At 43.8% G+C, this 16,831-nt stretch overlaps 1 protein-coding gene across 3 annotated transcripts; it reads left to right on the top strand.

The window, feature by feature from the left end:
- Positions 1 to 571: 571 nt before the first annotated feature.
- Positions 572 to 16,772, top strand: gigyf1a (GRB10 interacting GYF protein 1a). 3 transcript variants are annotated; one of them, XM_058067648.1, is made up of 26 exons: positions 572 to 822; positions 2,971 to 3,608; positions 3,690 to 3,753; positions 6,137 to 6,266; positions 6,398 to 6,493; positions 6,611 to 6,728; positions 7,646 to 7,754; positions 7,841 to 8,034; positions 8,134 to 8,363; positions 8,466 to 8,586; positions 8,988 to 9,173; positions 9,382 to 9,539; positions 9,665 to 9,833; positions 9,910 to 10,076; positions 10,353 to 10,453; positions 10,542 to 10,642; positions 10,739 to 10,812; positions 10,912 to 11,046; positions 11,140 to 11,352; positions 11,428 to 11,636; positions 11,723 to 11,880; positions 11,949 to 12,112; positions 12,199 to 12,243; positions 12,341 to 12,485; positions 12,609 to 15,484; positions 15,552 to 16,772. In XM_058067648.1, exons 3-25 carry the CDS (start codon positions 3,719 to 3,721, stop codon positions 12,674 to 12,676), a joined length of 3,126 nt encoding a protein of 1,041 aa, XP_057923631.1. In that variant the 5' UTR covers positions 572 to 822; positions 2,971 to 3,608; positions 3,690 to 3,718; the 3' UTR covers positions 12,677 to 15,484; positions 15,552 to 16,772. The 3 variants fall into 3 exon arrangements, with proteins under 3 accessions (XP_057923631.1, XP_057923630.1, XP_057923629.1); XM_058067647.1 differs by having other exon boundaries at positions 9,910 to 10,133; XM_058067646.1 differs by having other exon boundaries at positions 9,910 to 10,211.
- The last annotated feature ends 59 nt before the right edge of the window (positions 16,773 to 16,831 follow it).

The following is a 16,831-nucleotide window of genomic DNA, read 5'->3' as shown; positions in this document are numbered from 1 at the left end:
GAGTTCTGGGGCATACAAAGTCAAGGGGTAGATACAAAAAGCTAAGACGGAGGGCGTGACAGCCATTTTGATCCTCTACTTACGGTTTGGTTACTGTCCACAAGTGTTAAATGCACACATTTGCATTTACTGTTAATTTTCACAAATATATACTATTTTGTGTTGTTACATTGTTGATCTTGTTATAGTTTTCAAACTAATTGGTTATTCAACACAAGAGATTAGAATGAGAGTTTTTGCATTTTGCAGTATTGACTTAATTTTGTTCAAGCCATAATTGTATTAATATTGTTACTGAGTCTTATACTCCACTATTGTTCCCAAAACTTTGTTGGTAAAAAATATATTTTTGTTTGGCTAATTTTTTTGTGTTTTGTTATAAATCATGAACAATAATATTAAATGCAGAATTTCAAAATAATTTGACTAATGACAAATTTCAAACTGAATACCGTTTCTGTAATTGCTATTGGGTCGATACCAACACGTACCGTATCGGCCAGCCCTTAGTGTGTGTGTCCCAGCAATGGCTCGTCGGTGTGTGAGCAGAGTCACGTGGTGCGAGAGGGACGGCGGCCATGTTTTCCTAAACACAAACAACAAGAGGAGCAGCGACTAGCAGGCAGCAGCATACACACACAAACACACACACAGAGATCACGCAGCGGCGACCGTTGGATGCGACCTCGAACAAAAACCAAGCGCATCGAGCACGGCAGCGCGGCTTTCCGTCGAATGAATAACGTTTCCGGTGTTCGGAGAGACCAAATTGCACGCAGTGGATCGGCGGTCGACAGCCGGGTGGTTCATAAACAAGTGAAGGTAAGCCACGGTTCCTCTTTGCAAGCTAGCTTAGTTAGCTAAGCGTCAGTCCCCGAGCTAATGTCGCCGTCGCGTCCGTCTAAGCTCCAGTGATTTTTGGAAGTCTACAAGCGAGCTACCAACGTCATCCTGCAGCTTTCGCAAATTATAACCATGCTTGTTTGAGCTGGCGGACTTTGCATCGGAGAAACAGCCCAGTGGCGGTGGAGCAGGCCGGGGAGTGTGAGCTTGACACTCCGCCCCCTCCGCCATCATAGCTCGTGTCATTTGAACCTCCAAAGGCCTCAGCCATCAACGCATACCAAGCGCTAGCTTTAGGTATACTATGATTTATTTATGTTTATTTCATATTGTGGGTTACGTACACTGATGGAACAATTTCCAAGGACAATGTTCAATATAACCTCACTACGAGGATTGCGTTGCTCGCCACATTATTGGTAACCGAGGTTTTTACTGGGTGCTATTGCTAGCGATTTATCTATCGCGATTAACCCATTTGTAGAGTTACAATAATGAGTTAAATTGACAGCATTTGAAGGTAAATTGTGTTATCATCCCCCCTTTTGAAAAACACGTTTATAGTTTTAAGTCGCCCCACAGAACGATGCTGGACTCTCACCGGACACTTCATTAGGTACACCTTCCCGATCCATTACAGTACAACTATTATAAAAAAACCCTGTTAGACAAATACTATACTGTTAAAATGTGTCATCTTGAATATCGTGGTAGTCATGTAGAACTAAACTGCATTGCATGCTCGGACAATTAGATAACAAATGTACTGTAATGCAGACTACCACTAATCAGCATGCAAGCCGTGCAATTATCATTTTTATGAGTGAGTTGCCCTATTAAATATTACTACAAGAATCCATGCTGTCATCACAGTCATAAAACATGACTCCCAATCAAAGTTACCATAACCAAATACACCTCTCGGTGATTCTCCTCATGCCATATTTTCCTACAAATCAGTTTCTATTGACTTGGTCATAATAAAGTGTGATTAAATAGTATGACTGCTGTTTCAAAAGCGAGTGTTGTGCAAAACGTGCACTTTGCTAAGATACCATGACCAGCTGTACTCATTCAAACAAGACCACCGTGGGTTCCTTGTTATAATTTAAATTGACTCATTGGGTTAAAGGCCAGAAACCCCCCTCAAAAATGTGGCCAGAATTTTATTTTCGTAATTTGCTGTTTCGTTTATTCTGGACTAAAATGCCATGAAGTAAGTTTTCTTTGCTCTCTGGTTCAGTGTGTTGTGACATAAAGAGTCAAATGAAATAATGGCTGGTGCCTTTGTAACAGCACATCATTGCTAGACGAAAGAGAATACAAATTTATCTTTACAGTATTGACACACGATCACAAACTTTTTCCAATGATGGCCCATCCATCCATGTTCTATACCACTTGACCTCACTAGGGTGGCGGGTATGCTGGAGCTTATTGTAGCTGTCTTTGGGTGAGAGGCGGGGTACTGGTCACCAATCAGTGACCCCCCCCCCCCCCCCTCCTCCCCATTTTGGTGTTGTTTCTTTAAAATTTTCCAAATATATAAACTTTCTTCTTAAATAATCTTCATGAATGTTTTTTCTTGTAATGTTATGACTTTATTCCTGTAATATTTTTGGTTTTATTCCCATAATATAACATTTTATTAAAAGGCTTGTGTGTTTCTCTTTAATTTGTTTTTCTTGTTTTTCAAGTTTATTCTTGTCAAATTGACATCTTGTATCTGCTGTTTTTTCATTTTGCCAACTATTTCATCGTTCTTGTAAATTGATTTTATTCCCATAATATTTTAACTTCATTCTTGTAACATGTTTTCCTCAACCTACCCCAAATTACAACTTTGTTGTTTTAGTTGGTTCATCAAAATATTATGACTTAAATTGTTTTTTTCAACTTTATGTTCTAAAAAATGACCTTAATTTTTCTCGTATTCCATTCTTCTTATATAATTGACTTTTTTCTCTTGATAGTTTGACTTCATTCTTGTAAAACTAGCACTGCTTTTTCCATAGTTTCAGTTTTTTTAGATTTCTTGTTAAATTATATTTTTGCCTATCACATACGCCGTGTATGGAATATAGTTCTGTCTAAAGAATATGTTTCTCATGTGCTTCTTTGTTCCAGTGGCGCTGAGGACAGGAAGATAAGGAATTACCTGGAGGGTTTCTGCCTGTCCACATTTAAGTTGGAGCAAGCGGAAAGGGCGCCAAGGGAAGGAAAGGAGGGAGGGAACGGCGAAGAGGAGTGTAGGTCGTGTTTGCTCCCGGCAGCTGCTCCAGCAGCCTGTTTTTGTTGTGTTTTTTTTTTTTTTTACATGATTCTTCAAATGTCCTTGCGTTCCTTTTTTTAACGCACCGTTTCATGTTATAACCTTAAATGTGAGGTCTAACTGCTGTAAAAACATAACAGAGAGGAGACATTACTGGCAAGTGTTGTTTTTTTTTGTTCCATTGAGAATTTCCAAGGTTGTTTTTGTTTTCGATGTTTTACAAACTTAATCGGCTGTGAGTAGCAGGAGCTTCCATTCTCCAATCTGTTGTTGTCAAAGCCCTTCCTTACATACCGAACTGATAACCTGGTATCCCTCAAGCACCTACAACTGGCAGCTATTCTTGTGGATGTGTTTTTTTTTTTGTGGGGGGGGAACCCTGTGACCACAGCTTAAACACCACTCGGCCTTCTAGTCACCCAAGCCTAACTAAACCCAGCCAGCTCTAGCCTGGTCCAGCCCAGTCCAGCCTGCTCCGATATCTTTGGACAGGGTAAGATCACAGACGATACAAATGTCTAGTTTTTTTTTTCAGAATCAGTCCTGTGACATTGACAATGGCTTTGCTTCCCAGATACTCAGTTCTGTGCGGACGTGAGGAATATGACTGCTGAGACTCTCAACTTCGGCCCAGAATGGTGAGTGATGTGTTGATTGGACCAATGGAGGGGAAATGGCGTGCACTACATGACCAGCACTGTTTATAGAGTGAAGTTTGTCTAATTTTTTAAAAGAAACTGTATGCTACAAAAGTAACGAGACACGCATTTTTGTCTTTTTAATAGTTTTTTTTTTGCGAAACTTTAAAGTCCACATGAAGGTATTGGAACTGCTGTTTCCTCTTCTCCTCGTCGTCGTCCTCCTCCTCACCACCAAGTGAATGTTTGTGTAGCGATTAATGGGAGGTGTAGCCGCCGTTTGGTAGCACCACAGTTCTAACTGGCTGAGACCGCTGTGAGCATTCCTGGTGCACAGCCAGATGGGAAGAGTATTTCTCTCTTGATGCATCAGCAGCTGCTTGCCTGTTTGTCCCTGTTTGTCCCTGTTTCACATACTTTTCTTAGGTGCAAATCCCTTGCATTTAGATTGAGAAACCATTCCTTTAATGATTCAAAATACCAGGTATCCTTCCCCTAATATTTTGTTGTTTTGAGGATGCTCTGATATACTATCAGCATCTATCACGAAAAGGCTCAATTAAAGATTGAAGATGGCGCTTGTTAACTGTGTGGCATTACTAGAAGAGTAAAACATCCATGTGCAATTTGTGCAACAATTTGATAAACATTTGCAAAAGCAAGTGTCTAGAGCAGTGGTTCCCAGCTATTTGTTCATATTATTCACACACAGCAATGAAAAACTTGACTCTCGGTCCTTCCTGCTTTCTGGCTCGTGTTCAATGCAGCCACTGTGAGGCGTTTTTACAGTCAACTCGTGTTGAGACGAAAGGTGAGCTGTGACAACAGCCATTCGACCCACTGCTGTTTTGGAAGATTTCTCTGTGTACCTTGAACAAGTGTAGCGAGCGAGAGGCTCAAAAGCACCGCCTCCGTTTTTTATCCATGGAAGGAGGAGCAGACGGACAACTGAGAAGGGCAAGAGTTTATCTTTCAGAAAGTAATATTCCCTTCATATAAAGAGTGACTACTTTTAGGTTAGGCTTATTGAGTGTTTTGAGTGGTGATAAGAAGTGGCTTCGTGCTATTATGCATTTTCAAGTGGGTGTGCTGGTATACTGTAATTATAATTCATTTCCTCTCATTGAAACTTTTCTAGCGAAGAATCCAAAATTTGATTAAAACCTTTGTGCATTTAAAGTTTAAAGCAGTATGCCATCACTTTACATAACATATTGGTGGCAATGGCAGTGTTGGTTGTTCCCCTATTTGTTGCAAAGTTTGAACCTGTTGTTTAATATCTATACTAAACACATACATGCTTCAAATCTATTACCTATCAAAGAGGAGAAAAGAAAAGAAGGTATCAGGCTTAAAATATCTTTAAAATTCGACTAAGTTTATTGTTAAGCAAAACATGCTACAGCATGTTTGGCAGGAGTTAGACTACCCACTTGAAGTGTGTCGTCACAGTGGTACACATATTGAAGCTTTGTGAACTGGGTTATAAAATTTATATCCGTCGTATGTTGTTGGAATTTTGACAAATATTACATTTTTCAACACCACCTATTTAATTTAGTTTGCCTTGGACATGTAGGTGCTCAGGTATTTGTATTTCAAATGACACCCTGCATTGTTTCCCGAGGTCTACAGCTTTTAATGTACGGGGGTCGCAAATGATGCACAAGCATGCATGCGGTGTAGCCACTGTAATGTGATCGTTTCGTCAGTTACATTTACTTAAAAAGCCCCCCCCCCCCCCCCCCTCGCCCCGCTCTGTACATGAAGCATGGCGCTGAATGTATTTCTAATGTGTACCGAGCAGACTATTTATTCTGTGCGCATTCATTTTCACTTTGCTGTCTACGGCACAGTCTCCCTGTTTGGCACCCTACACCCACCTCCACGGCTCTCAGAGGTACATATGGTTTAGATGTGGTGCTGTGAGTCAGTAATGCTCGTCTTAGAGGCAAGTGAATGGAGCCATTGTTCAGCTCCAGGCCTTGGAAGCTGGCCCTTCTCGTAACAGCTTTTTTTCCACTCTTTTTTTTTTTTTTTTTTAATGAAACCGTCAAATTGGAAAGCTAATACATTATGAAGCTGAGTGTGTATGTGGGAGGATGCTTGATTCCTCACAGAATATAAAGTATATGGTTCTTCTTGCTAGATGGGTGTTTTCTGTATAATTCAGAGGTAACTTACACAATAGCCCCTTCCCTTGTGCACCATTCACACAGGAGAGTTCATGCCAGACTATTTATGAGTGATATTATTATATATAAGACCTGTACCCCAAACTGTAAAAACCTTACATTTGCTGCCATTTGTTGAAATATTTGGGTAAATGTGGTTAATTCTTATTCAAAGGATGTTTTATACTAACTGTCCCGTCCTACTCCAGGCTCCGTGCACTGTCCAGTGGGGGGAGTGTGACGTCCCCCCCTCCCTCCCCTGCCATGCCAAAGTACAAGCTGGCCGACTACCGCTACGGCCGAGAGGAGATGTTAGCACTTTATATCAAAGACAACAAGGTTGGTATGAACACGCAGAGCTCCTAACATGGAATGCTTCAACATGAATGATTACATTGTAAACATTTTGCTTTTTAATGCTTGGTGTTCCCTGAAGGCATCGTTGTTGTTGTTGTTGTTGTTATTGTTAGGTCCCAGAGGACATGCAGGATAAGGAGTTTGCTGCTATTCTGCAAGATGAGCCCATGCAGCCGCTGGCACTGGTGCCTCTCACTGAGGAGGAGCAGGTCTGCCTCAAACACAAACCGCAGCTCCACACTCGGCTCTGAAGTGGGCCTTTCCGTTGGCTGACATTCCTGACATTCCTCCTCCTTGCGCTCTTTTACCCACTCTCCCCCTTGCAGAGGAACTTCTCCATGTCTGTGAACAGCGTGGCCGTACTGAGACTCATGGGAAAGGGGATGGGCGGGCCTCCCCCGGCCGGAGTTACTCGAGGACGAGGCGCCCCGAGAGTCGGCAGAGGTGACATCATGCTTTTGTAAAACCTTCAAATATAGCAAACACTTTGTCGGCCTCATTGCAATTGTTACAAATGCACATACTGTACCTTGGAGATCAAATGGAAACGCTGTCCAAAGCATCGGCTGGAACTGCAATCAGTGTGTTTACATGCACTAAAAAAATATTGCATGAATATACACCTAGAAATTGCTAAATGCCTGCTTTATGCACAATGCTAGTCGTTGTTAAGCTTAATATGTGTCAATGTTCAGTGGCTGTTGCTTATCTGTTCATGCTAATGTAGTGTTTGGTAGATGTAACTCTAACTGCAATCTAAATTGTTGCTTGGTCACTTATTAATGTGGAGAAAAACAGACAACTGTGTCTACCATTTGTGGCTATTAAAGACAAAGTACATTACATATGATTGGAGGAAGCTGAGGGGTCGCAAAAAAAAAGTATCCATCACATTACATTGGCCTGTATTGTTTCTCTGCAAGCTGCTAGCCACCCAGGTCATACGTTTTATTATAACTGCCAGTTATACCTGCCAGTTGTGTCTGGCAGGTAATTGATATCACTTCAACAGATATAGCTATAGGCACTAGATAGCTTGTACAATTCCTTCTTATGCACATTTGCAGTTGCCAGGTTTTGCATGAGAAACGAGCTCCAAGCTCTCTGACAACAAGCCCAAAACAACAAGGAACACCAGCGTGAAAAATTGACAAACTGAATCATTTTAGTAATCTGACTAATTTAGTGCATGGAAACATTTAATGGCAGTTATCCAGGGACTCTAAAACAATTCAAGCCAACTGCAAAGTATTTGTTTCCTCCTGTTTCTCCACCATCTTGATGGAGCAAACTTCCTCTTAGCTTCCCTTTGTCCAGCCACACCTCCCTGAGTGTGTTTGTGTGTGTGTGGTTGTGTGCAGGCCGGGGCCGCGGTGAAGGTGGATTCTACCAAAGAAGTATTGAAGATGTGGAGGTGGGTTTTGGTCGCAGCTCACGAGAGATACATCGTAGCCAGAGCTGGGACGATCGGTAAGGAAGCTGGCACAGACGCCTACAATGAATCTTGGCTTTTTAAGAAAGGGAAAAAAGTACAATGCAACTTACATAAATTTCAGGGGTGAGCGTCGATTTGAGAAGCCGCTCCGACGGGAGGTGGGGCGTCCTGGTTTTGAGGAGGGCCCCGTGGGCCCTGGGAGGAAGGAGTACACAAGGGCTGACAGTGATAACTGGCGCACCCTTCGGGAGGAGCAAGAAGCAGAGGAGGGGGAGCCAGGAACCAATTGGAGACAGGCTGGACCCCGCAGGGACGGTATGATGAACAGTAATTAATTAGTAGTTGTACTTTCTTCTATATTGTTTATTATTAATTAATAATTAATTATTATAGTTGTGGCTCTATCCATGTCAGATGGTGGTCCGCGCTCAGCAGGCTGGCGGGACCATGCTGGTCCGGGTGAGAGTCGCCGTCGCAAGTTTGACTTCGACTTCCGGGACTCAGAGGGGCACGGTGGTGGACGGCGGCGTGCCGGTAGCGAGGGGCTGGAGGATGACCGGGACGGCTTGCCTGAGTGGTGTACTGATGAGGAGGATGGGGAAATGGGAACTTTTGACTCCTCTGGAGCATTCATGCCAATGAAGGTGAGTGTCAGGACACATTTAATGGAATGCTTTGGTACATTTAAAAAACATATCCACAGTAATAAACAATAATTTTTTTCTGCATTTGCTATTCTATCTCAGAAGGGTGGCAAAGATGCCATCCTGGAGGAGGAATTAGAATTCAAGGGAATTGAGGAGGAAGAAGAGGAGGAAATTCTTGCTGAGATTGAGAGGAACTCTGGTGATGGCGACAATGACAAAGGTAAGAAGCTGTCAGGTTCATACTGAGATCATAGACTGAACTCAAATGCAGTTTTAGATTAGTTTTAGTGTGGGACATTTATTTACGCAGGAGGTCTTGAATTGGGTGAAGGGAATCCTCGGAGAAGAAAGGCTGGGCAGCAAGTGGGGTAGAGCTGCTCAGGCGGTGAAACTGGTGAATCACACCGCAAAAAGTGCACAAAACAGGAGGTCAACAGGAGTGACAAAAAACACGAAGAGTCTTGTATAAAAAGCTGCAAACCTTAAAGGGGGACCTGCACTGCAAGGGAATGAAAAACACAAATGAGGGGGGGGGTTGGCATCTTGAAAGAAGATTCCTTAGACAGTCCGAGATGCGCCTTGTTCTTACCACCTGTCCTCTATCCTCCCGTGACTATATAGAAAGTAAAGAATCCACCTCGACTGCGGTTGACGGGGAGGCAAAACCAGCATCACCTACTTCCTCCCCTCGTAGCCATGGTGCCCCTCCATCCCTTGAGCTCCAGCCCAGCAGCACTGGCCCAATGGTGGATAACACTCCGCTGAGCAACAGCCACCCTTTAAAGGACAGTAGCACACCAAGTGAAGGTAGGTTGCTCGCTCTACAGGTTGAACACCGGCGGTCGCTTTGTACAGTCTGAGTGAAGATGTGCACATATATATTGGATTGGCAATCTGTTCAGCCACCGTTATTTACTTTCTTGTTTACGTAAACGGCTACTCCACCCCTTGCAACCAAAAGTGAATTAGCAGTAAAGAGAATAAAAAAAAATAACACCAACTGTTTTTGTGTCAGATGTGGCTCTAGTGAGTGGAACCAAAACCCAGGCGAGCCCCAACACTGCCACCTCCACAACTTTGCCTCCGCCGCCTCCATCTTCTGCTGCTCCCCTCCTCCCCCCATCCGGGGGAGGAGACATTGAGGATGATGAGGGCATGAAACACCTGCAGCAGGTATGCGTTGTTAGCTTACAGCATAGCTAGCTCCAAGAACACCTAAATATGCAATGCTGTTAATTGGTCAGCATGCAAAACTCCGTCCTGTTTAGGAAAATACTGAGGCTTATGTGCATGTTTAGGAGGCAGAGAAGATGGTGGCATCGCTGCAGGACACCTCTTTAGAGGAGGAGTGTTTTACGCAGGCTCTGCAGCAGCAGCAGGAAAGTAGGAACACTGCAGCTGCTCTGCCGCTTTCGCACGAGGCCTCCATGAAGTGGTTCTACAAAGACCCACAAGGAGAGATCCAGGGTATGACGCTCATCTTTGTTTGACCATGGTAATATACTGGAAAGTAATATCTAACTCATCTCCCTACCACCACCAGGTCCTTTCACCACTGTGGAGATGTGTGAGTGGTTCCAAGCTGGCTACTTCACCATGACACTCTTGGTGAAGCGGGGCTGCGACGAGGGCTTCCAACCCCTGGGCGATGTCATCAAGATGTGGGGCCGTGTGCCCTTCGCCCCGGGGCCCTCCCCTCCGCCCCTCCTGGTGAGACAGCCACCACCAACGCAGCGCCCGCAGCCCACCCGGGGGCCCGCCGGGACTGTGAGTCAGAGCTCAGCCAACATAGAAGATGGGAAGGGGTGGATGCAGAAGGGAGGGAAGATGGATAGACAGGGCACGGTAATAGATTTTCATATAATCGGATTAAAAGTTAAAGTTTGACTGTGCATACATAGAAACCCTTCCATTATTGTGTAGTTAAAATGTATATTTAGTTTGACTGTGCCTGCTACTAACAGTAAAATGTGATCATCATCTCAGGGGAACCTGGACCAGGAGCGGCTCAAAAAACAGCAGGAGTTGGCAGCGGCAGCTCTTTATCAGCAGCTCCAACAGCAGCAGTTATTCCAGCTCATTAACAGGTGACAGCCTGGTCTTTGGCACTTGACATTGTATATACTGTAGGGCAATGTAGAGGCGTGTTTTAAATCTTTGTCGTATGCATTCTAGGTGCAGTGAGCAGAGTATGATGCCTTCGATGAACAGGTCGATGTCAGTGCCAGATACAGGGTCCATGTGGGACATGCATACCTCAGCTTCACAGCCGTCAGGTGCGCTCCCGGCTGCCACTTGGGGAAAAAAGCAGAGCAAAGTCAAATGCGGATGATGCCGTGTTTGAACATGTCTTCATTTTGACTTCCATGTAGGTGGTGAAGCCAGTCTTTGGGACATAACAATGAATCCTTCTACTCAGGGTCCAACTCTGGAACAGCTTCAAAAGGTAACTTGCATGCATTTACAACATTTGGACTGTTAACTGGACCCATGCACGGCGAGCAGTCGCTTTGAGTTCATGCTGTTATTAATGCATTCCCTCCAGCTGCAGGAGAGGCGAGACGCTGAACTCAGGGCGAAGCGTGAGGAAGAGGAGCAGCGTAAGAGGAGGGAGGAGAAGAGGAGGCAGCAGGAGGAACAAAAGAGAAGGGAGGATGAAGAACTCTTCAGACGCAAGCAGGTAAAAAAAAATAAGCGTCAGGTTTTGCCATAGCTTGCATTCTTCATTCTTGCCACCTATTTCCCATCACATTTACAACTCGTTTCCCTGTAGTGTCGTCAGCAGCAGGAGCTAATCATGAAGCTGCTGCAGCAGGGCCCCCAGCAGGGCCCCGGTGCTGGCAGCTCAAGCTGGAGTGGAGCTTCCTCCTCTGGACTCTCCAAGACGGGGAAATCCCAAACTCTCACTCTGCTGGAGATGCAGCAAGAGACCGAAAGACTCTTAAAGCAGCAGCAGCAACAGCGAGCCCAGCAGCAGAGGGACCGGGTAAGCTGAAAGTCAACACATCACACGTCTGAGAAGTTGAACTAAAAAAGTGACATTTGTTTCTCTTCCCTACAGCACTCTTGTCTATCCATGGGGAGTGCCTCCATCGGAGGCCAGTGGGCGGATGGCATTGGCATTTGGGGCGGGCCTGGTGGCATGGAAGGCAAAAGTGGCAGTAGCGGCATGGGCATGTGGGAGGAGGCTGTGAAGAACCAGGCCAGCCTCCGTGGCAACAGCAACAACAACCTCGGCTTAAAGAACAGCCGCAGCAGCCCCTCACTCAGGTAGACCACATTGTTAGCACATCCCTCTGCTCACTGTACATATAACTATATACCACAACTGCTAACATACACATGGCCTTCTCCAGCGATCAGTACATGATGCGTCGTAAGCGGACAGACGAGGAGGAGAAGCTGCTGAAGCTCTTGCAGGGCATGAAGCCTCAGGACGGCTTCACTACCTGGTGTGAGCAGATGCTGCATGCCCTCAACGCCTCTGCCAACAACTCCTCTTCTCCTCTGGATGGTAAGGTTTAAGTAGCTCTATAATTGAAGGTCCCTGCTTTCATTGTAACCTTTTTGATATCTTTCTAGTTTCTACGATTGTGACTTACCTGAAGGAGGTGGAGTCTCCCTATGCAGTGTTGGACTTCATTCGGTCTTACCTGGGGGACACAGTGGAAGCCAAAGAGTTCGCCAAACAGTTCCTGGAGCGACGTGCCAAACAGAAAGCCAACCAACAGAGACAGCAGCAGCAGGTAGGCTTGGTCTCAAGTGGAAAAAACAAATAGTTCTGCTGTTATACGTAGCGAAATATGAAACTTTCATCTTATGATTGTCCCAGTTATCAAAGGAAGTGGCTGGTCTGAACATGAACTTCCCTCTGCAGGTAAGCGTGGACACTCAAGCCAATTGCAAACGCGAGTGCGCCCGAATTGACCTGCACACCTGCAGTTTGTATTTATTTATTTATTTATTTTTTACAGGACTCCATGCGAGGTATGAACCCAAGCTCCCTGCAGTCTATGTTCCAGGCCAACCACATGGGAAAGGCCAGTCTCTATGACAACCAAGGAGGGAAGATGAAAAAAAAACAGCCCATGATGCTGCACCCTGATCCCAGCATCTTAGGTATTTCATTTCCCAGCTCCCTTCCCTTAATAGTTCCCTGGTAGTCCAGCTTGTCCCTTTTCTTCCTGCTCTGCTCTCCTTCTTACGCGACTACCGCTTTCCTGTGCCTTCTCCCGTCTACAGGCTACTCATTCCATAATACGGCCGAGTGTCTGAGCCTGAATGAAATGGAGATGGTGGAGGATTACTGATGTGACGCAGCGCAGCAGCAATAGCTACCTGAGGCCTTCTGTCTTTTAATCAGACAAACCTGATGACGAATGTGCACTGCTGGGGGAACCTGGGGATGGGGATTTTGGGAAGGAAGGGAGCAAGCCTGAGAGGAGGTGCAGCGTGATCGGGTGGTTGCAGGGGCGTGTGGCGAGGGCCGCTCCCTCCCGACACCTACTTCTCTTGTTATGGTTATGATAAAAATGGGGCTCCTTGCTGCACCAGTTGATCACTTGAGCAGGGCCAAAGGGGGAGGGGGGGTGTTTCAAAGAAAGGTGGGTATCCTCTGGCACTCAACATTTTAAGCACCTTATAATGAACTAATGCACTTTAATGAGATGGGATTTGAATGATTTTTTTTTTTGTGTGTGTGCGCGCATGCTCAGAATCAGTGTCCACCACACCCAGTATGTGTGTGTGAACACAGTCTGTGTGCATCGCAACTGGAAGTGTAGGGAGGGAGAGCGTCGGGTGAGCTTTTCAAAGTTGGGGACCTTTAAGTTGAGAGCAAATCCTTTTCTCGAAAGACAAAACACTGTTGATATTTCTTGTTTTGCATTTTTTTACGTTTATATAAAAAAGTAAAGCTATTGAAAAACGGATCATAAAAAACTTGAAGATTTGCACTTGCCTAAAAAAAGACATGATAAAAACAAAAAAAAATGGGGGTTAGTTGTAGAAGTGGATATTTTTGTGAATGTGTGTGAATGACTGATGTGTGATGATTGGTTCTTGTCAGTAATATACCAGTCTGCACAATGTCTTTCTTTTCTTTTGTTTTTTTTTAAGTTGCTTACCAATATGTGTGCGACATAAGAGGCCATTTTTGACTTTTTAATTTTTTTTTTATTTTGTACCTTCATGTTTGTGTGCTGTATGTGGTTGAGTTAGAGAAAGAGAGAGGGTAATTGCACAACACATCCTTTCTCTCACCTTCCTCTTAACCCCATTTAGGCGATAATGAAATGCATACACTTGTAAAATGTCAGCTTTGTGCTCATCACATGATGGCCACCGCAAGTTCATCTCCTTTGGTTGCGTTCGGATGCGAGGCGAATCACAGGAGACCGCGTTCTGTGTGTGTTTTGTGCGTGTGTGTTTTCATTCACTGTTGATAGAAATGAGACAAGACTACAGGTACTCATTTTGAATACATGTGCTTTTTTTGTGTATGAATGCACATTTGTGCCTATGAACTTGGATCGGGTGCATGGCCATTAAGACATTAGCTCTTTTTTGAGAGTGAGTGTGACGTGTCAGTGCTCAGCACAGTGTATGTAAAGTGTGTACGTTCTTTTGATATAAATCTATATCGTAAATGTTTCTAGTTTGGTCGAGGGGTGATCCATCGGAAGGTTAGTGCGTTACTTTTCATGGGGTGTGATCACGTTGCCTTTTGTCAGCTCTCGAACTTGTGAATGAAAGGTGTCGAGTTTTTGACTCTTGAGAAAAACGATAGAGCATCTTAATGTGCAGGTGCACATCACGGTGCATGTCATGTTAGCATTGTGTTACTTGTTCGTTGTTGCAATTTGATAATGACGAGTTTTCTTTTTTATGAGAAATATATATGAACATATACATTATATACAAAGTTTAAAAAAGTATTTGGACTAAGATAATGAGCACTTCGGGCTGCTATTTTTGTTGGGTTTTTTTTCTTAATTTTTTTGTTTCATTGTCACCATGTGAAGTGTGTTTGTTTCTTAAGAAAATATTGAATGTATTCCAAAAAATGACAAGAAACACGTGCTGATATTTTTTTCCTCAGAAGATTTCAAAAATGGAAAGAAAATACAAAAAAGCTTCAAAGATTTTTTCTTTTATTTTAGTAGACAGTGGAGGAGGAAAAAAATAACTGGGATAGATACAGTTGAACACACTGCCTCTATAATCCTGGTCGACAAATGGTGACTAAGAATTTAAAGAAAGGACTATTTCTATTCCATACTGGATTTTTGTTTGTTTACAAACCACATGGATATCCGTGGGTGCATTTTTTTTTTTTTTGGATCATCTTTTTTCATTTATTTTCCATGTTAAGTGGTTGGGGTTTGAAAGTGCGCTTCTGCCATATGGATATTGAGTGCTGTTGGTTTTTGAGGAAACATGGACATAAGACAAATCCTCCCAACTGGAGCTTTTTGGGACTGCCGTGGATCCTGAAATGTGGAGCGGAATGGGGAAATCCCAGGATTGGTCTCCATTGTGTTTTTTTTTTGTTTGTTTTTTTTTTTTTACGTGTGGAATGGAGTGCGGGCGACACCAGTTGGAGAAGGTATTGAGAGGCAATACGAGTTTTGGGCTCAGTCCTCGCCAGCACTCACCCTGCCCTCACCAACTCACCTATGCACTTTTGTTCAATTCAAGCTGTGAGGTACCATTTTTGGAGGGATGGGAGCACAACGGGAGGAAATATATTCCTAAAATGAACCGTAAGACTGGAGTCTCCTGTACATAGCATATTTTTGTATCACCTGTCAGAATGGACGGAGAGACAACTTGCAAACAGATGAAGGAAAAGTCATGATGGAGTGAATGTTTTAGAGAAACAACTTTTTTGAAAAAAAAAAAATCAAATTTTTTTTTTAGACTTTTCCCATGTCAGTTATTGGATGGGGGAAGGAAAGAACAGAACCGAGCAGCTCCAGGACTCTTAGTAAAATGGATGTTGCAGTGGCCACAAGATTGTTTTCGAGGACAGAGATTTTTGAATTTTGTTTTTGTGGCGTTGTCGCTGATGCTGACTATCCTGAGAGTGACCACGTGAGGGGGAACCTTTGGTTCTGGTAAGTCATACATGCCACATCTCAAACAAGACTGTTTGCACAATATGCTCATGTGTTATTCTCCCAGGAGCGTGGCTGTGCTTGCTGCCCTCTGCAAAGAGGATCTAATCCACGGTCAACCTGTCGACAAACCCATAGCGGCCTCCTGCATGGACCAGCGTGGTGCCACGATGACACCAGAAGCTGCAGGAATCCATCAAGATTTGACCTTGACCTTGACACGATGTCACCGACCTCGACCTTGGCTGGTCCTGAGGTTTTCCTAACCTAGCGGCACCAGTCTGGACAGCAAGGACAGAGCCGGGGTTGGTTCTAAGCGAACGAGAAGCCAACATGAAGCCGTGGGTTTGGTTGGACTGAAGACTTGTACAAAAAAACAAACGAAAAAAAGAAACAAACTTTGACACATGCTCATACCTACACATAACTCCGCGCCACATAGATTCCAAAGGAGTTAGAGAAACACTTACAGTGGGTCTCTCTCGCTCTCACACAAACACACACACACACACACATACACACTTGCCATCTCAGTTAATATGGGGCTTTGTAAATAATGTATACCTTTGTGTTTTTGAGGTCCCCCCTCCTAGTGAGTTTTGCTTTAATTCTCCAGTTGAACATGCCTTAACATGCCATAGGTCCTGAATGGCGAACTGATCAAATGGAATGATGAGTACAAGTCGGACACCACTTTGAGAAATGACATCACGAGCGCTATTGTGCGTTTCTTCAGAACAGAGCGACATGCTTTTCTTGACCTTGATAGTGTATATTTGTCCTTTTGTTTGGCTGCTGGTTGTTGTTTTTTTTTGTTTCTCAGATTTTCTTTCATTAAAGAGTGGATTTGTTGCAAAATGACTGCAGCCGGTGCAGACTCAATAAAAGGGTTGAAGTCTGTACTGTTTGGAGCTGAGCTGAAAAGGCCCAAAAGCAAATATCCTGAATTTGGTGAAATAGTGCAATATGGTAAATTCAATTTGACCTGTGGTACATTGGAAACAGATCATTTGCTGCACTGCAAACCAATAACCCCAAAGAAGAAATGGGACTGCTTTAAAATTTGATCTGGTTGTCTGTAACTCTCAATGAAATCAATGGAACTAATTGGAAGAATTATGAGGGAAATTATCAGCTCAGTTCCATTCGCTTAAAATCTGCCTTTTTTGCACAAAAAGGCTAACAGCATAAACTGATAAATATTCTGAGGGGGAAACGAGCAACCGAAGGATATGTAAATAGTTTTGTTTTCTGTTTGAAGAACAAAATAAATGCTAGTAGTGAGCAACAGTCTCCTTTTTCTCTTCAATAAATCGCACTCAGTGCCACCAAGATGATCTCGCGAGA

Source organism: Doryrhamphus excisus, chromosome 3 (genome assembly GCF_030265055.1).
Source record: "Doryrhamphus excisus isolate RoL2022-K1 chromosome 3, RoL_Dexc_1.0, whole genome shotgun sequence".
Classification (NCBI taxonomy): Eukaryota; Metazoa; Chordata; class Actinopteri; order Syngnathiformes; family Syngnathidae; genus Doryrhamphus; species Doryrhamphus excisus.
Note: the sequence above shows the minus strand (reverse complement) of the source record. Positions and strands in the feature narration are given on the sequence as shown.

Bases quoted from the DNA above. Each gene is read 5' to 3' on its own strand.
- gigyf1a (XM_058067646.1), top strand. From the start codon at position 3,719: ATGACTGCTGAGACTCTCAACTTCGGCCCAGAATG. The intron at 3,754-6,136 runs GTGAGTGATGTG...GTCCTACTCCAG, and splicing joins CTCAACTTCGGCCCAGAATG to GCTCCGTGCACTGTCCAGTG. The intron at 6,729-7,645 runs GTGACATCATGC...GGTTGTGTGCAG, and splicing joins CGCCCCGAGAGTCGGCAGAG to GCCGGGGCCGCGGTGAAGGT.